Source organism: Magnolia sinica, chromosome 4 (assembly GCF_029962835.1).
Source record: "Magnolia sinica isolate HGM2019 chromosome 4, MsV1, whole genome shotgun sequence".
Classification (NCBI taxonomy): domain Eukaryota; kingdom Viridiplantae; phylum Streptophyta; class Magnoliopsida; order Magnoliales; family Magnoliaceae; genus Magnolia; species Magnolia sinica.
Window position 1 is genome coordinate 13,128,538 of NC_080576.1, and position 20,776 is coordinate 13,149,313.

The 20,776-nt window shown below is 41.3% G+C and overlaps 1 protein-coding gene across 1 annotated transcript; it reads left to right on the forward strand.

The window, feature by feature from the left end:
* The first annotated feature begins 6,555 nt into the window (after positions 1–6,555).
* On the forward strand, positions 6,556–7,544 carry LOC131244034 (uncharacterized). Its single transcript, XM_058243701.1, has 3 exons — positions 6,556–6,712; positions 6,994–7,193; positions 7,299–7,544. The coding sequence occupies exons 1-3, from the start codon at positions 6,556–6,558 to the stop codon at positions 7,542–7,544; spliced, it is 603 nt and encodes a 200-aa protein (XP_058099684.1).
* The last annotated feature ends 13,232 nt before the right edge of the window (positions 7,545–20,776 follow it).

A 20,776-nucleotide genomic window follows, 5' to 3' on the forward strand; every position in this document is an offset into this window, starting at 1 on the left:
CTGATGGAATCTCGCAAATCTGGTGTGGGCAACTCGGTGTAGCGGGGTTGGTTAGATAAAGTAGCTTCTCCTACCCCAAAATCATATATGGTATGTTGAATAACTCATTCTAGTTTGCAAGATACTCCTGCTTTAGGGTTCTAATGGTTCTAATCACTTTTGCCTCCGATCAGGCCTTCTTTGGTCCATCTTGGCCATGAAAGTGTCCACGACCCGCTCTACATCAGCATATTCAGGTAGGCAGCAGCTACAACACACACCCACACACTCACCCTCACCACAGCTCCCACTAAACACACCAAACCCACCCAAATGATTCCTCAACCACACCCCCAAGCGCACGCCGGTGTACACACCATCAAATAGATACCTCTGCCCCTAGCAAATATACCAGCCCGGCATGCCTCAATACTATCCTCTGTTGCTTCTCCGTCAGAACTCTAGCTGAAGAAAAGCTTTGCTGTTGCTACATGGGCTAGTGATAAAAGATCATAAGGGGAAGGGAGGGGCAACATCAACTCAGGTTGCTATTTCTCCCTGCCTAGCATCTGATTTTACCAGGGCCTGATCTGTCGATTGTAATCCTTACACTTCCAATGGGAGGTCAGCACGCCTTCTATAAACTCTGTCCTCTACTCTGCTGCTCCCAAAACGAGCTAAACTGTCCGCAACTGAATTGCTTTCCCTGAAGACATGCGAGATAGAGAAATTGAAATTTCTTAGAATCTGCTTGATCTCCCCCACAATATAACATATCTTCAAAGGCCCAAGGGTGCACAGGGGTAGTCCTTGATTGCATCCATTGCCACCTAAGGGTCCGATTCAATATTAACATAGAGTAGATTGAGTTACCAGCCCTAGCCTAAGGGCTTGTGTTAGACATGACCCTGTAAGAGTAAGAGTGATGGAAAGCAAAGATTATGATGTAGAGCAGGTCGTGGATACTTTCATGTCCAAGGTTGACCAAAGAAAGCCGGATTGAAAGCAGAAGTGATTACGACCGTCAAAATACTAAACCAGGTATATCTCGTAAAGGAGTGAGTTATTCGATGTACCATATATGATTTTGGGGTAGGAGAAGCTACTTTAGCCACCCAACTTTCTATGTTGGGATGCCCACACCGAATTTTAGAGATTCCATTAGATCGACGGTCGAAAATCCATTTTATTTTCATTTTTACTATTTATAGTAAGTTTTAGTTTGATCATAACTCTTCATCCTTTGAGATTTATGAGTTGTGTGCAACATGAAAAAGGCTTAGAAAATTTAGGAAAACAACGTGTGGTGAGGCCAAATAGCACACTTACTATTTTTGGCTGAAAACCATGATTTTGAAACTTTTCCGTAGGTTTGGTATCTCTATTTAAAAGATTGTAAATTCATTTTTATGATAATCAAATTATTTTTAGTTTTATTAGAATTTATTTCTATTTTCTATCTCTCCTCATGGATTCACTCTCATATGCCAGGGAGACGATGGAGGATTCAAAGAAGAGAAAGCTAGAAGAAATGGGCAATGGGCAGCCTTCTTCCCTACCATCAGAAGAACACCTATGATCGCTCTTAGATCCCCTCAGAAAAGACCAACTTCTCAATCTCCTTGTCAAGCTAGGTTCCCAATATCCTTCAGTTGCAGAAGAAATTAGAGGTGTTGCAAGTGCAGACCCTATTCATCGAAAGCTTTGTTCGTGGCTTGACTTGGGAGACTACTTCAGAAACCCTGTGTGCTGCATTTGCAGGGCATGGGGGCATGGAAAAATTGAGGAAGGAGCAGTCATTGTTGACAAGGCAAATGGAAAATCTCGCGGGTATGGTTTCATTACTTACCATCATATGGAATCAACTCAGATGGCATTGAGAGAACCCAGTAAGCTGATTGATGGTCGCTTGGCTATTTGTAACCTTGCCTGTGAGGGGCTAAGTAGTGTGTCTGTAACCACAAATCAAGCACAGAGGAAGTTATGTCAGAAATTGTCTCTTTCATCACCATTTTATTGTTTAGCCGTAGGTTATATACATTTTTTAAAAAATAACTAAAACCTATTCTTTACTATACAATTCCGTCTCCTAGACTCACGCTACACTCCCTTATTTTCGAGATGTTACAAATTTCAAATGCCTACAATCTCTCTTGGTTGTTTACAATGACAGCTCACGCTAACACTCCCCCTCAAGTTGATGCATAGAGGTCTCGCATGCGCATGCCCAACTTGTCAAGTGAGTTGTAAAATTCCTTGCTAGATACAGCTTTTGTAAGGATGTCCGCCAACTGATCTTCGGATTTCACAAATAGAAACCTAATTGTTTTTGCTTCAAGATTCTCTTTGATGAAGTGTCGATCTAGCTACCTCCACATGTTTAGTATGATCATGTTGAATAGGATTATGAGAAATTGCAATTGCAGCTTTATTGTCACATAAGAGATCCATCTCGGAAGTGGGGGCAAATCCAATTTTAATGAGTAGCTTTCTTAGCCAAAGGAGTTCACAAAGACCCTTAGCCATTCCCCTAAACTCAGCTTCAGCACTTGACAAAGCTACCACTATTTGTTTCTTGCTTCTCTAGGTTACAAGATTTCCCCCAACAAATGTAAAATATCCTAAGGTGGACTTTCTGTCAATGATATTACCTGCCCAATTCGCATCCGTATATCCATAAACCATCGACTAACTGTTATGTTTTGAGAACATAAGCCCCTTGCCCAGGGATGACTTCAAGTATCAAAGTATTCGAATCACTGCTTCCATATGACTCTTACTAGGATTATGCATAAATTGACTTACAACACTTATAGCGTATGCAATATCTGGACGAGTATGGGAGAGATAAATGAGTTTACCAACTAACCTTTGGTATCTTCCTTTATCTATTGGTACTTGGTCTGGGTATTCTCCAAGCTTGTGATTCTGAACCATGGGGGTGTCTGTAGGTCTACACTCCAACATCCCTACTTTGGTTAGCAAGTCTAATATGTATTTCCGTTGAGAGAAATATACCTTGCTTAGACCTGACAACTTCAATTCCCAAGAAATACTTGAGTCCTCTCAGATTTTTCATCTCAAATTCAGTTGCTAATTGCTTTTGAAGTAGAGAGATTTCTTCTTCATCATCTTCTATAATAATCATGTCATGTATATAGATTATCAAAGTAGTTACCTTGCCCAACTATTGCTTTAAGAACAAAGTATGGTCAGAGTTACTTTATTGGAAGCCATATTTCTTCATTGCCAAGCTAAACCTTTCAAACCATGCTTGTGGTGATTGCTTCAGTCCGTACAATGCTTGCTACAATTTAAACACCACTCCATTCTTTAAAGATGTTGTATAACCTGGAGGAACATCCATATAAACTTCTTCTTGGAGATCACCATTGAGAAAAACATTTTTTACAGCAAATTGATGCAAAGGCCAATCAAGATTTGCTGCAAGAGACAATGACACCCTAATTGTATTTAACTTGGCTACAGGTGAGAAATCTCCTAATAATCGACACCATATGTCTGCGTATATCCCTTCGCTACCAGTCTTGCTTTGTACCATTTAATAGATCCATCTGCTTTGTATTTAATGGAGAACACCCATTTGCACCCCATGGTTTGTTTTCCTTTAGGTAATGGAACAAGAGTCCATGTATCATTTTTAAGTAGTGCCTCCATTTCTTCCTCTATAGCTTGGGTCCATCTTGGATTTGCCAATGCCTCTTGAATACTGGTAGGAATCTGAAATATGAAGAGTTCCTGTGCAAATTTCTTAAGAGGTTCAGAGAGTTCCTTGGTGGATGCATAGTTAGCAATTAGATACCTCGACCTTCGTTCTTCAATATCTGGAAAGTATCTATTAGGTGACTTGCCACGATTGTACCTGTGAGGTAAGACAATCTCACAGAAGCATCTATATCATCGATATGTAAGGGTGTAATAACAGTCCTTACCTCAGGAGTATTCTCAGAAGATGATTCGGTCGGCATTTCAAAGGGAGAGGATATAAGTTCGGTCTCAGATGTTGCATACTCTACATTAGGATATATCTCGGCTTCACAGTTCACAACACCTGAGTTATCATTCGGCCCATTATGCTCCTGCGGCTTCTCATGATTCTACCCCTCATGTTCACATGGATATATCTCGGCTTTACAGTTCACAACGCCTGAGTTATCATTCGATCCATCATGCTCCTGCAACTTCTCATGATTTTGCCCCTCATGTTCACGTGGCCCCTCATGCCTGAACCAATCAAACTCATTCGGCATCTTATGTTGGAACAAATTCAACTCTTCATTATGTATCTCCCCCTGAAGATAAGTAGGTGCCGAAGAGGAAAAAAACATATCAGTCTCCAAGAATTGGACATCCATAGTCATATAAAGTCTGCGAGTGGTAGGATCATAGCACCGATACCCTTTTTGATGGATGTCATAGCCCAAAAACAAACACTGACATGCACACGGATCAAGTTTAGTGCTCTGGTTCTTGTGGAGATACACATAAACGACACACCCAAAGACACGAGGAGGAAGCATCAGTGCGGTAGGTAGTGACATATAAGTAGAAAGACATTGGAGTAGTGTCTTAAAGGATAAAACCTTGGAAGGCATTCGGTTGAGAAGATGGACAGCAATTGAGACGTCATCGGTCCAAACCCGTTTGGGCATATGAGCACCAAGAAGCAAAGCACGAGCAGTCTCAAGAACATGTCTATTCTTCCTCTCGACGACACCGTTCTGTAGAGGTGTTTGTGAGCATGGAGTTTCATGAATTAAACCATGTTGAGTAAAGTACGCTTTAAGGTGCTGATTGACATATTCACCACCATTATCAGAGCGGAGAACCTTCATAGTGGCACCGTACTGAGTACTAACCATAGCATGGAATGTTTCAAAGGCACTAAGAACCTTATCTTTGTGTTTCATCAAGTAGAGTCATGTCATACGGGTACAATCATCCATAAAAATAACAAACTAATGAAAGCCAGACATATTACTAATAGGTGAGGGCCCCCATACATCAGAGTGAATTAACGCAAATGGAGTGTCACATTTAGTCATGCTTAATGGATAAGTAGCGCGATGGCTCTTAGCCAAAATACAAGTGTCACATTTCAAATCAGATGTCTGTAAATGCTTAAACAAATCAGGAAAAACATGCTTCAAATAAGGAAAAGATGGGTGTCCCAAGCGTCAATGCCACAACCAAAGTAGTGTCTCTTTATCAGCTGCAGATGGTTCATGTTATTGGCCTGGCCGATATTGATGTCTTCCACATAATATAATCCCCCCCTCTTAGTACCACGTCCAATTATCTCCTTGGTGAGAATATCTTGAATAAGACAGAAATTTGGATAAATAAGTACAACACACCTAAGGTCTGTAGTAGGCTGACTTACAGACAACAATTTATGGGATAGAGACAGAATAAGTAAAGTATTAGATAAATGCAAGGATGGAGATAAGGTCACAGAGTCAGCTCCAGTGACTGGTAAGATAACACCATTTGCATTGGCTATGTTGGTGCGTCGCGGAAGAGAGGTCTAAGAGAAGTCCGAGGCAGCAAAGGTCATATGATCAGTGGTCCTCGAGTCGAGAAGCCATGCACTACAGTCCACATCTCTGCGAGAGGTAAGAAGAGCAAGGCCAGGGGTACCTGAGTTCAAGTTGGGAGGAGCATCCGTGGACGTTGTAGTTAGTTATATAAGAGAAATATGGGGCTCTGCAGCAGCAACAACAATTGTGCCTGAACTTCCATTGGTTCCAGTTCCATCAGGACGTTTACGGGCTTGAAGATCATGCCACCAATCAGGGTACCCATATAACTTAAAACAATTTTCACGTGTGTGTTTCTGGTTTCCACAATGAGAATATTTTTTCGCATCAGTAGAATTCTGGGTCTTGGAAGATTTACCAAGGGCAGAGGTGCTTAACATAAGGGCTTTGGAAGCCAAGACAGCCCCCTGGAGCCCATCGGTGTCATGGGAAGTCATAACCTACTATCGAATAGCCTCCCATCTAACATGCGCATACGCTTGTTCGACAGTAGGAAACAGTTTCATCCGTAAAACATCAGCTGATATTTTGTCTAGCCAATCGTCTAGACAATCCAAAAACACATAAATACGGTCTTTCTGGATGATCCGATTATAGTGCTAAATATCAACAGAGCATTCCATAGGATTTGGCCGACGAAAATCAATTTCACACCATAAACCTTGCAACTCAGTGTAATATTTTTCCAGCGAGCCAACAGCTTGCTTCAGTCGTGTCACACGCTGTCGAAGATCATACACTTGTGAGGTATCACTACCATCAAAGAAGGTAGTTGCAATGGAATCCCAAACCGCTTTTGCCGTAGGAAACTGAATAAAATTGTCAATTAAGGACGAATTCATGGAAGAAATTAACCAACCTTTAACAATGACGTTATCGGTGCACCACTTGTGAAAGGAGGGATCAGTTGGTAGCAGCGGGGGAAAGTCGTCGTTAATGTACCCCAGTTTGTCCTTACCAGAGATATACATCTCGACAACCTAGGACCACTGCATAGTTAGAACCATCCAACTTAATGCCGATCGGAGCAGCAGATGTTTCAGTGATGATGGTCGGAGTCCGAGCACTGTTCAAAACCTCGGTCATCCTTGTAGTCAATTCAAGGATAGAGTCAGAGAGATTGGACGTGTCGCCAGAGGAGTTCGGATTATCAAAGTTCGCCATGAACGGAGGTATGGTTAGGATGCAATACAGGAAGTCAGAACTTGTTTGGCTCTGATACCATGTCAGAAATTGTCTCTTTCATCACCATTTTATTGTTTAGCCATAGGTTATATACATTTTTTTTTAAAAATAACTAAAACCTATTCTTTGCTATATAATTCCGTCTCCTAGACTCATGCTACACTCCCTTATTTTCGGGATGTTACAAATTTCAAATGCCTACAATCTCTCTTGGTTGTTTACAATGACAGCTCACGCCAACAACTCTCTTGGTTGTTTACAATGATAGCTCACGCCAACAAGTTATACATTGGAGGCCTGTTGGCCGATGTCTTAAGTGAGATCTTACTGAATTTCTTTAGCAGGCATGGTGAGATAGAAGAAGGTTTTATTGCTTATGACAAAGAAACAAACAAATCACGTGGTTTTGGCTTTGTTACGTACAAGACACTAAAGGCAGCAAAGAAGGCCTTGGATGATCCAAATAAGGTACTCGGGGGAACATTACAGTGAAGCTTGCTTATTCCCAGAAGGCGAAAGTGGTACAAACACAGATACCAGCGACAATGGTTCCTATTGCCATACCCCTTCCAGCTGGATATGCACAGCCCGGGAAGACGCATGTCGTCAGCACAACCCCTGTTTGTTACTTTGCATACCCTCAGGCTTTGGGAGCAAACCCTGCTGCTTACCCAGGCATCGCTCCTCAGTACCCACCGCAAGGTTTCGTATGCGCAGGTTGCTGCCAAGAAAGACCGAGTTGGACTACCCGCTGGTGTGGTCCTTCCTGCTGGAGCACCTGCTGGAATTAGCGGGTATCCATATTACGCTACAAAATAATATCTGAATACTTGATTTATCTGGGCATCCCCCTGCGCTGCTGCTCAATGTTGAGAGTTATGCTGTTAGGATTTGGGATGGCAAAGCAGCCATTGGATAGGTGCAACAACTGACTGAAGTGAGAGGTGTACTTTTGAGTCAGCAGTGAAACTGAAAGTTTTGATATGGAAGATGTATCTATGTACCGAGTTTCGGTTATCTTATATAGCTTAACAGAGTCCTTTTCTGAGAAGTCATTTAATAGTAGTGTCATGAAAGCTGTTCTTTTATCAATAGATAGTGTAATGAAAAGGCTATTCTTCTAAATAAAATAATTAAAAAAAAAAAAAAACTCCTCGTGAATTCAAGGAGTCTCTCTGAAGAGTTCAGAGAAGCTCCGTGGAGGAAGACGATGCTCGACCTCATCACATCCATCCCTACATCACATTAGGTCCCATCATGATTTCTACACAAACCTCTGTCACCCCCTTCTCTTGGGTTGCTCCTTGATGACCCATCAACATTCAGCTTGACCCAGCCCAGAGGGGGCTTCACCCACTTGGCAACCACTAAGTTCTTCCAGCTAGATTTAGCCTCTCTTGTGCCTAGCGCTTTCATTCCAATCTTCTCCATGAATGAAGATGGATTGTCACCCGACAATTGATCCACAACCTCTTTGATCCACCAATGAATTTTGTTGATCACTTCTACAGGATTTATGCATGCATTGAGTTGCCAACTGAGCTCGAATAAGGCACACGAGACATCATGTGCCCTAACATGCCACAATTTCAACACTTCAACTTATCTTTGCCTTTGCCCTTACCCTTGGATTTGGACCTCAATCGTGAAGATCCTCGCTCAGAATTTCTCTCCCTCATAACAAGTGTATCTATAAAAGCACACACGCCACCATTTTTCTTTCTCATCGCCTTTGACTGAAGGGCTGATATAACAGTCTCAACACTAATGGCCGTTATATCTGTTTACAACAAATCCTTAAACGACTCATATGATGCTGAAAGAGAATTCAACAGTATTCATGCCTAGGGCCTATTTGGATTCACGTTTAGGGTGTATTGTATTGTATTCGGGTACTATTCATGTATATGATGGATGATTTTTAGAATACATCCATCAAAAACATGCCACTAACCAATGTTTGGATAGGAGGTATTGTCCTTGCATGCATACAGTTTCTTGTATAGATCAATGTTTGGAAACGATGTATAAGGGCCACACATTGTATATACATATAAATATTAGAAGTCTGTGTAGTAGTGTCGCAATTTGTAAACTCTCATACATTCTATCCCACGCAAGGCCCAGTGTTGTTGTTGTAATTAATCCTAGCCGTCCATCACGTTCTGATTGAATAATGATGACTATTCATCTATTGTCCCCAACTTGGATTGACGTGTTTAGCTGAATTATGAACCGATGAAACTAATGAACCGACTGGATATAAGACAAACATCACGGTGGGACCCACAAAGCACATCAGATCTGCAATCCCGAGTCACAGGAAAATCGTGTCCTGTGGGTTTCGTGCAAGGTAGTGTTACTGGTGGGACCCATCTAATGATTGGTCTCGATCTCTTACACATGCCAAAGCATCTCTCCTTACACAGATGATGACAGTCATCATATAGCATATGAGGTTTTACTTGTCCCCATTTCCTTCAACTGCGCTCTATCCTACTCTCCCAAAACCAGCAAAGATCAATCATGGAAGAGCTGCAGCTTCTTCCACCATCAAAACAAATGATCGACTCAGAGATCTCCAATCTAACGATGGAGAACCGAAGATTGAAATCTGAGAAGGAGCAAATATATGAAGAGAAAAGAAATCTGCAATCCAGAGTTTCCGAACTGGAGAAAAACAACGTCGATCTCCAACAAGAAATCGCTCGTTCTCCTCGTGAACTGACAGTGGGGTGTACTAACAAGCTAACAAAAAAAACCATTTGAAGCATTTTAAAAGTCCCTCCCACACGAATACAAGGCATTGAAGAGACTGTATAGATGGCAGTGCAGCCGTCTTACAGTACATTACAATCGATGCAATTTTTTGGTTCCACGCTATATTCGCGCGCGTGGAATTCTTCAATTGCCTACTCCAAACCAAACACCATACATGTCACATCACACACTTTAATACCATACAATACACCAACAAACGCGAATCCAAATAGGCCCCTAATCTTTATCTTTTATCGTTTCCTCCACGTCCAACAATTTGTAAATCAACTTCTTGAAACCACTAATGTGAGCTTCAACATCAGCCCACTCCGCCGTCTTTAGATTAAACAACTGAAGCTTCAGGTACAAATGATTCTTAAGAGATTTCTTTGCATAGATATTCTCTAATTTTGCCCATATACCTACTGCAGTTTTCACTTTCATGACATTATAGAGGACCTCATCTGTTAAGAACAATTAGATAGAGGTTTTATCTTTCTTATTCATCTTATTCCATTCATCTTCTATTCATCGGCAAAATGTTGATTGTTGCTTCGTTATCAACCATAATGTGGGGAATGGGACATCCATTCAGGTGGGTTGATATGAACAAAGGTTTTAAATATTATGACATCACTTATGATGGTTGGTTAAAGATTACCTTTTCTGAATCTATACCTTACTCTATCGTAACAGTGGACTTGTCTTTGCACCTTGCTGGTCTTTTGTTCAACTATTTCTTCCTTGACCAACGTTGCTTCGGCCTCTTTGTCATCATTCTTTATATTATTTGGTTTAGCTAAAAAATTAAGTGGAAGCATAAATACTAAATTGCACTATACTCATAATAGTGGTAATGTTTTGAATGTTATTCTTATATCGTCTCATGTTCGTCAAGTCTTTTGTCATCCTCTATTTTCGTAGCATGCTGAAAATCAACATCATTTTTCAGCAATTTCATGTTCTCTAGCATTTCTTCAATCAATGGACCTTCCTCCAATAGATCTAAGTTACTTGATTTTTCTCCCACACCTTTTTTTCCTATGACTATTGATCACCTTGGCCATCTGAAAAATGATCAATTGTTTTGACTTTCTGTTTCCTATTGAAGTTAATCCTCCAAGCTTTGATTTGATTAAAAGCATATTGACCATGTATAGTTGGTCTTTCTGATCAACTATAGAGAGGATTTTGTGTTTCCACTGTTCTTTTCGTTGCTTTCCTACATTGCCAAATGACCCACAAAAGAACACTGCCCCCTAGTGTTCTTTTTAAGGTTGGGTTATTTGTCGATACACTTCAGACGATGATTATGTTGCCCTATTGTTGGTACAAGTTCGACCTTTTTTCTAGGGGTATTCTTATTTCATAGATCAACAGTTGTCATGTTGATTCTGATTGTTAGAAGAAATGGATCAGTGTCGACTAGCATTTCTTCACTCTCTCTTTCTAAGAACTTAAGCATTCCTAAATTGATATTGTCTTAAATGGTGTTCACGAAAGTAACACAAATTCTAGAATGGATCGAGATCTATACCATTTGTCATATTTTATTTTCTTCAACTCCTCTATTAAAAGAATCCTTTGATTTGGCAGAAAGTTAATGAGCTTAGTGGCCAGTAAAATATCAAATATCTCGTCAACCTTGGTAATATAAATTAAAAAAAAAAAAACTTTTATTTTGCAAAGTAGTTCCCTTCTCAATATTGAGACCTTGAAGATATGCCTCATCTTCTAATTTCGTTAAAGCCGTGAAAATGAATGGTTTATTAAGGTTTATTTCAACTAAGATTATCTCGTAATTTAGATCACAATAGTAGGTTCCTGAGGAGGAATTTCTTCATTGGTTTTCTCCATGAATAGGTCATTCATATCTGTTTGCTCTATTCGATAAATCAACCCGATCTTCAAAGTCCATTCCTTCAAACTTCTTTTCGAATTCGATATCTAAACCTTCTACAACTAACTTAACAAAGTGAGTTTCTAGAAGAAAATTTTGACATTTGTTCTTTGGTTTTTTAAACCACGCGATGTATTGTTCGGCCAACTCGTGTGCTTGGCAATTGCCTCAAGCGTGACAAGTTAACCAAAGAGAATATATATGGGCTCAGTTCAATAAAATTGAGCATGAAATATTTCTTTAATATTTTGTCATTTAAATTCATTAGCAAATTAATAAATCATATAAATGTGGTGTTCATTAATGAATTTGCGAACTACTTCAACTTCACGTATACTTCAACTTTACGTACTCATTTGCTAAGAATTTGCCACATGGCACAGGAAAATGGTAAATGTGCTCCATTGTGGATTGCCGGTGACTTCAGAAAATGATGAAAATTATGAAATCTTGGTACCTCTTAGAAGGGATTAGATGGGATGGGATTCAAAAAACATAAGTATTACCCATGGCAGGGATTGTCCCCTGTTGTGATGGGTTAAGATTAATGCCATGCTTTGTTGGTAATATAGTGGTACATTGAATGGATATACCCATCATCATTTGAAATTATTGAGAATAACACACATGTGTTATATCTAATCCGTTCATTTGTTTTGTAACCTCATTTTATCGCATGGGCCTAAAAATGAGGTAGATCCAAAACTTATGTGGCCCCAAAGAAGTTTTCAACAATAAGTATTCAATCCCCGTTGCTTTCTATGGTGGGACCTACACAGCTTGCTAACATTGAATGAAATTGGCATAGGACCAATGCAATTCCAATAAATTCTAATTCCAAGATTTTCCATTCTTCCTAAGGGCGTGTTTGGGCGTTGGGATTGGAAGGGATTCGGTGGGATGGAATTCAAAAAACATAATTACCCTGTTACCATGGGATAAGAATAATTCCATGCTTTGTTGGTAATCCGGTGGTACATTGAATGGATATACTATCCATCATTCAAAGTTATTGAGAATAACACACATGTGTTATATCTAGACCGTTCATTTGTTTTGTAACCTCATTTTATGGCATGGGCCTAAAAATGAGGTAGATCCAAAACTTATATAGCCCCATTGAAGTTTTCAATGGTAAGTATTCAATCCCCGTTGCTTTCTATGGTGGGGTCCACCTGAGCTTTACATTAACCTGATTTTTTGGCCCATGCTCTAAAATAATCTCAAAAAATGGGTGGACGGTGTGGATCTAACCTACACATCATAGTGGGACCTACACAACTTGCTAACATTGAGTGAAATTGGCATCGGACCCAATGCAATTCCATCGACAGCTTTTCCATCCTCCCCAAACATGGAGTGGAATTGGCACGGGACCAGATGCAATTCCATCCTAGCCAATCCCTTCTAATCCCAGTGCCCAAACACGCCCTAAACGTGGAGTGGAATTGGCAGAGGACAAGATGAATCCCATCCCACTTAATCCCTTCTAATCCCACTGCCCAAACACGCCCTTAATACCTTTGCGTACTTATCAATAGGATATAGCCTGCGGTAGGCGCCGATTGGTACAACAACCGTAGCGTTGCTCATTGACTTCATTAATTAAGTTAATCAACTTGTCCCTACCGACTGGTAATAAAGCGGCTCCTCTTGGATCCTATTGCCTATCTCTTTGATCAGATCGAACTAAAAAATGGGGTTGAGTTCGTTAACTCATTTCCCTCACACGTGTCAGTGATGTACAGCCACACATTCCATTCAAGTTGTGGGTCTCACTGTTGTATATCTAAAATCGCACTGATCAAACAATTCTAACCATCATTACCGTACCTGTATGAATGGTCCAAATACGAAGGAAAAAATCAGATGGTAGCCGATGCGCGCCGGCATGTACCTGTACAGGTGAATGCTCCGTGTAATCTGAAACTTTTTTTTAGAATCCGAACCGTGAATCAAGTGGACCTGATCATTTGGATCACATTCCCAGCTATAAAGGAGGGTGGCAGCCATACCAAAGAGTAGGTGAAAAACAGCAGACGGTCGACCACACGATATTTCTTATTTTCTTTCCATGTATTTTATCTGATAGTTTGATGGTGTGGATTCTGCATATCTGATCTAAGATGGTTGGCTCCACCTGATGTACCGTAGGATGTAGCCGTACTTTGAAATGCATTAAGTCGGTGTAAGCCCGACCCAAGCGCTTTTGTGGGCGGGACCAAAGTAGGCGGTTCTTGAAGTCGGTCACCTTTTTCAAGGCACGTGAGTCCATAACCTGAGGTTGACCATGTACACAGCCGCAACATAAAAAAGTTTTATTTGATACAGCGGGCGAGTGTACCTTGACCAAAAAAATCATAGGAGAAAGATTTATTTCATACAGCTGGCGAGTATATGTTGATCAAAGCCACATAAGAAAGATTTATTTGATACAGCTGGCGGGTGTACCTTGACCAAAATCATATCTGAAAGATTTATTTGATAGGACTGGCCGAGTGTGCCTTGTCCAAAATCATATAAGAAAGATTTATTTGATAGGACTGGCCGAGCGTGCCTCTAACCAAAATCACTTTAGAAAGGTAATGTCACTTTCAATCAAAAGATGATGATGGCCCAATGGTTTAAACCGTTCCTATTTTCATTCTTATCATAAATAAGCTAATGTTATGTAATCATGGGCTAATGACGATCCTATCCTTGGGCCATTTCCCAGGCATCTACTATGCCACGTATTCAAAGGGTAAAGCCCCAACTTATCAAAAAGGAAAAGACTTAGGTGTGGTTATAGCTGGGCATTGGGTTGCGTCGGACCAAGTTAGGGCTGACCCGGCTTGATCCGGTTTTAAAATAGGCTTGACCCGGACTTGACTCAACTCGGTACCGAGTCTAGTAAGCTTGAACCGATCCAAGTCCAACATGCTTGAACCGTTCCGAGTCCGAGTATGGCCTAGACTAATATAAATCGAGTCCGACCCGGTCAAAAGTACCGAGTAGATTCGAGTTGGCACCGATTCGGATCGAGAGATGAGGGAGGGAGGGAGTGGAGAGGAGGAAAAGGAGGAGGAGGTGGTGATGGTGGTGGGTGGCTACCAGGTTTGGAAGATGGAGAGAGAGAGAGAGAGAGAGAGAGAGAGAGAGAGAGAGAGAAGGTGGTGATGGTGGTGGGTGGTTGCCGGGTTTGGAAGACGAGGGAGGGAGTGATTGGAGAGGAGAGAGATATGAGGAGGAGGAGGAGGAGAGTTGTGATGGTGGTGGGTGGTTGCCGAGCTTGGAAGAAGAGGAGGAGAGAGAGAGAGAGAGAGAGAGAGAGAGAGAGAGAGAGAGATCAATTTGGGGTTGGCATTGGGCGTGGCTTAAGGGTTAAAGATACTAAAAAATTAGGGTTATATATATATATATATATATATATATATATATATATATATATATATATCTGAATCCGGGTTAAGTCAATTTTGGAACGAGTCTGATCATATCGAGTTTTGGGTCAAGTCGAGTCCAAACGAGTCGGATTAATAGAGTCGGGCGAATCGAATCGTCCCATGCCCAGCTCTAGGTGTGGCCGTGTAACGAAAAGTTGTGTCATTGTTGTGATGTGTGTATGAAGTTCACTCCATCTCACATTAGAGATAGATTATATTAATACTGGAGCTCAAAACTCTGGTTGATCTAAAATTAAAGTGAGCCACTCCATAGAAAAAAAAACAAAACAAACCTCAATATGAATAGGCTTGCAATTGAAGCTTCCAATTTGACTAATGTTTAGCTTTTCCATCTATAATCATGGGCCTCAACTTACGAACAGGTTGGATGGCTTATGGGGTTCAAGTCTTTGCCTAAGTGGTAGACTCTGAGGAGTTTCAACATGAGGTCTTAGGTCCGAAACCTATAGGTGGTAAAATCCCACTACAACGTGCGTGGGTGTGTTGCGGATGCATGTATAAAAATAATAATAATAATAATAATAATAAAAAGGTTGGATAGCATACAAACATCATGGTAGACCCTTCACCTACATGTACATATACAAAAAAAAACTACCAGTACATCCTTATCAATAACATCAACATGATTGGCTTTATATTCAGATATACAATTATAATTAAGTACATGTAATTGTTATAATTGATGCATAATGTGATCCTTTATGCCGTAAATTAAGTTAATAATTGGTATTGAAGCCTACCTATGCATCGATCATTATGGATTTGGTTGAATAAGAGATATTTGGTATAGAATCTACTTTAAATAAGTCCTTACATATACCTTATATATACGAAATCAAATTCATTGGACTAGCTTAATTACTATTTATTGGCATCTATTGCTGGACGTGGCCACTGACGGTTGAATGCCCACCATTAAAAGCTTTTTGGGGCTACAAAAGTTTTGGATCTAGCTGATTTTTGTGTTATCCCTTCGTTTAAGTCTACCTGACCTAATCAATAGTTGGATCGTAAATGAACATTACAATGGGCCCTAGAAAGTTTTTAATGATAGGTATTTGATCACTACTATTTCTTGTGTTGTGGTACACTTGAGATATGGTTCTAGCTCATTTTTTTGCTCCTGCCCTAAAATGAGGTGGCAAAATTGATGGATGGTGTGGATAAAACACATATATCATGGTGGGACCATAAAGCTTTTCTAGCAGCACAAAGTACTGATGTAGGTGTTGTATGCTACACTATGCAATCCGTGTCTGACCTACACATGTACAGTGGTTGCCGCATAGTTCAAACATGTGGTAATTCACATGCACAAACCAAATGTACATATGACAATGTGTGTCACCCGTGCCTACGTTGATCATGGACACTGGTTGTGGGTCCTCTTTTTTTTTTTTTTTTTTTCCAAAAAGAGGCACGGCCCTGCACATAAGGCCTCCCGGCTCCATTGATCATCATAGATAAATACATTCAGACGGGCACACACAACAAAAGGCAGCCCGCCTATCATAAGCTATACAAGGAAGGGGAAACCAAAAGCAAGAAAACCAAACAGAAAAATAACGCCCCTCAGTGATCCATATGCACTAGCTGAATGGACCCAAGACCCGCTTTCTCCAAACAAAGAAGGCCCCTAATTTGAGCAGGAAGGTCACGAGAGTGATGGTAAAGAAAAGACGATTGACGCTCACTAGCTAGCCACCCAGGCCAACCCGTCAGCTGGCCCATTAGCTTCATGGCAGATGAGATTGATGGAGATACTGCCCATTTTCATTAAAGCATTAATTCTATTGACCCAGTAGACATATTTCCACCCAAACAACGCTTTCCCAGAGAGAATGTCCATCATAACTTTAGAGTCCCATTCAATTTCAATGTTGGAGAAACCTGAGAGGAGGGATAATAAGAGGCCATCATGCACAGCTCTCATTTCTGCCTTGTTGTTTGAGCCCACCCCGTAAGACGCCTAAAAAGCAAAAAGGAATGCCCCACTATCACTTCTAACTAAACCCCTGCCCCCCGATGGCCCTGGGTTGCCCCTAGAACACCCATCCATGTTAAGTTTAACCCAGTTCACTCTCGGTTTGGCCCATTTAACTACTTTCACCCATCGATTGCTAGGACCTCCAGGATTCCTTTCGACAGCAAAATCACCCTGGTTTCTCAGACATGATGGTGCAGCCCCCTTAGACATCCAAGCGATCCACCAATTCACTCTGGAAATGGCCACGGCAGCTCTCACCGGCCTATCGTCAAATCTGGCCATGTTTCTTGCCAATCAGATTTCCCACAAAATGTAGCAGGCTATGAAGACACACAGCTGAGCCGATCCTCTTCCCACAGAGGAGGCAGCCCTCCAGTGGCTCAATTTGGAGAAAACGGATGGGCTGGGGATAGATGCAATGTCAAAAGCGTAGCTGAAGTGGGCCCAAACCGCGGTTGCCAGATCGCTGTGAAGGAAGAGATGGGCAATGGACTCAGCGCAGGGGCTGGACTGGGAGCTTTCTACACAGCATTCGCATCTAGACGCTAGAGAAATCCCCTTCTCCTGAACTCGAGAGTCAACTCAAATGACCCCTTGCAGCAGCTTCCATATGAACATGACAATTTTTTAGGGCCATTTCCTCTGCCATGATTGGAAGATCCAGCCCCTGTCTTCCATTCTTTGCCTACTGAAGTCCCAGGCAACTTTGATAGATAGCTTCCCCCAATTGGGACAAGGGCCAGATACACTGGTTGGGGCCCTCTGAAGTAGTGAACCCCAATCCCTGAATATCCTGTTGCGACAAGAAACAAAACACCGACGATGGAGGGTGAGGACCGTTGGGGCCAAGGAAGTTATGAATATTAATTAGGTCCAGAAGAACTTCAAGCACCGGCCTAACTGTTCTCTGCAGCAGAGGGCCAAGGCCCGACCAGTTGTCGACCCAGAGATTTCTAGAGCCGTCACTAACTAGCCATTGAATGTTCTCATCCACCTGGGAGAAGAGCACGCTAATATTCTTCCACAACGGCAAAGCGAAAGCTAGCGTGGAGGTTGTATTCCCTGGCTGAAAATCTGATTGGTATTTGGCTTCCATTAGACTCACCCACGGACTCATCTCTTCCCCGTACTTCACATCCCAAGCCATTTTGAGCCTCGTTGCTTTAACCACCTCCTTGAGTTTTCTAAACCCTTGGCCTCCCTCCTCGATCGGGCTGAAAATTTTCTTCCAAGCAATTTATTGCAGCTTCTAACTCCCTTCAAACTATTCCCAACAGCCTGTTTGGATGCCTGTAAGTTGGGTAAGTGGGAAGTCACTTACAAGGAAGTCACTTACAGGTGGTGTTTGGGGGAGAAAAATCGCCTGTAAGTAACTTACAACTTGTAAGTCACTTACAGGCAAATCTACCAAAAAATTGCAGGGGGGGGGGGGGGGGTGGGGAAATCACTTCCCTGTAAGTCACTTACAGGCTCAACGGTCATATTTTTAAAAAGAGGGGAAGAGGGAGAAATGCACCAACCCACCAACCACCATTATAGCCATGAAGCTCCAGCCAATGAAGAGGAAGCAGCAGCCATTGAAGGAACTCCAGCAAGCCTTACAGCAGTTCAGCCAATCCACATCTTACAACACTATTACCCCAGCAAAGCTTCATTATTACTGCACCAACAACTGCCATTTACCACACCAACAACCACCATTGATAAGCTTCTATAAAAGGGGATTGCAGGTTTCGTCTCTCCATCCCAAGCTCTCTCTCTCTCTCTCTCTCTCTCTCTCTACAATCTCTCTCCCCCTCCCTCTCTGCAATCTCTCTCCGTCTCTGCAATCTCTCGCTGCGTAGTGCCTTCCGTCTTTTCTCCTCTCGAAACGGTAGGGTTTCATCCACCCTGTTTTTTCTCCTTTGAAAACAGGAGTGGTTTGACGTTAATATATAACGCTGGCACACCTACGCACGTGCGCATTTTTTCACACCTGTTATGGGCCTCTAATCCGAATGGACCATGTGATGCAGCATCCCATGAAAACGTGTAGGGACCAATTTACGCCCTGATTTAAAACTCTGGTGGGCCATAGAAAAGAGAGATGCAAATCAAGGTAGGAAATTGTTTTCTTTTTTCATAGCCCATAAATATTTTAGATCAAAGTATAAGTTGGCTAATAGGGTTTCAGGGGGTTCTGCATAACGTGGACCATTCGGATTTTGGACTCAAATCACGTATTATGAGTTCTCAAAAAGTTCTCAAAAGAACTCTTGCCAAATGGTGCACGGCTGAGTATTATGCGAGAAGGAATCATGTGCTGAGTAATGCGTAAACTTTGTGGATCCACCATGATATATGTATTTGATCCACACTGTCCATCCATTTTAATACTTAATTTTAGACGAAGAAATAGATGGACGGATTGGATAAACCAGTCCTAATTTGGGATTGCATTGAAAGTGGTCCTAAACATCAATGGTGCATCTTGAATATTTTTGCTTACATCTCATGAAACCAATCCTAATTTGGTTTCATAGTCAATTGTTACATTCTGGGAATTTCATAATTTGTTTCATAATTTCATTAATGATACTAACAGGCTATTTCTTAATTGTTATTGAAAAGTTTGAACGCATGCAGGAAACAATGGATGAATATGTTTCATTCAAAACTAAAACAGCAGGAAGACTATGGGATGAGTTGGAGAATATGACAACCATTGATTCTGACATGATGTAGAGGGCCTACACATTCCTTGCAGAAAGACCGCATTTTGCTTCTACATTCCTAGATCATGTAAGTCCTATTCAAAGGAATGAATGGTTGGAGATGATGATTCCCTAGTAAAAAATTTTAAATGTAATTTCTATAGTTAAAGAAGACATTGGTAATGTAATTTAATTATTAGATTTTCTATTAATATTTTTAAGTTTATTCTCAATGCTTAAATTGAGTTATTACTCCATATTATAGATATTTTGAATTTGTGGGCCCACTTTTACAGCCCACTTGATGATTGGTTTAGCTTAATAATTATCTCAAATATTCATCTTGATGGGCTTAACAAAATAACATATTTGATCCTATGTTTTTTTTTTTATATGATTATAACATTTTACAATGATTCCCCAATCTAAGCTCTGCTCGATGTGAATATACAGCTTTCTACCTGTAAGTAACTTACAGGCTATCCAAACAGAAAAACTAACTTACCTGTAAGTGACTTACAACTTACATCTAAATAGGTTACCTGTAAGTAACTTTCACCTGTAAGTGACTTACAGGTAAGTCACTTACAACTTAAAAGAACTTACAAGCATCCAAACAGGCCCCAGAAGAACCTGGCGAAACTCCTTTCCATTTTGAGAAGGATTTGAGCTGGGACTACTGACGCTGCCATGACATGGAGGGAAAGACTACTCAACACGTGCCTGATTAGAGTAGCTCTCCCGGCCTGAGACAATTGCCTAGATTTCCAGCCACTAATTCTAGCCTGGACTTTGCCCAACAAAAAAGGAGTAATCAGCCGCCTGGGCTCTGCCTCTAATGATGAGGATGCCTAAGTATGAGAAACCCCCGCTCGATCTCATGATCTCCAGGTGCCGCTCAATATTTCTAATCCTCCCTCAGACAGTCTGTTGGAGCAGAAAAAACTACTCTTTCTGCGATTGATCTTTTGTCCCAAGGCTTGCTGGAAGAAGTCCAGGAAGGCCTCAACTGCTTGGAGAGAGGACTTGCTCCCATTCAGGAAGAGCAGAGTGTCATCAACGAAGAGTAAGTGGGAGGCAAGGGGGCAACATGTTCTCATCTGGAAGGGTTTGCACCATCCTCTAAAAATCATGGACCTGAAGTTCCTGGAGAACGCATCCGTTGCAAGGATGAATAGACTGGGGGACAGGGGATCCCCCTGACGCAACCCTTTCGAGGAATTAAAAAACCTTGCTGATTCCCCATTTATCAACACAGAGAA

Excerpts from the sequence above, each read along its gene's own strand:
- LOC131244034 (XM_058243701.1), top strand. The coding sequence starts at position 6,556 with ATGCCGATCGGAGCAGCAGATGTTTCAGTGATGATGGTCGGAGTCCGA. Across the intron at positions 6,713-6,993 it reads AAAGTTCGCCATGAACGGAG|CTCACGCCAACAAGTTATAC; the intron begins GTATGGTTAGGA and ends TTACAATGATAG. Across the intron at positions 7,194-7,298 it reads CCTTGGATGATCCAAATAAG|CTGGATATGCACAGCCCGGG; the intron begins GTACTCGGGGGA and ends TACCCCTTCCAG.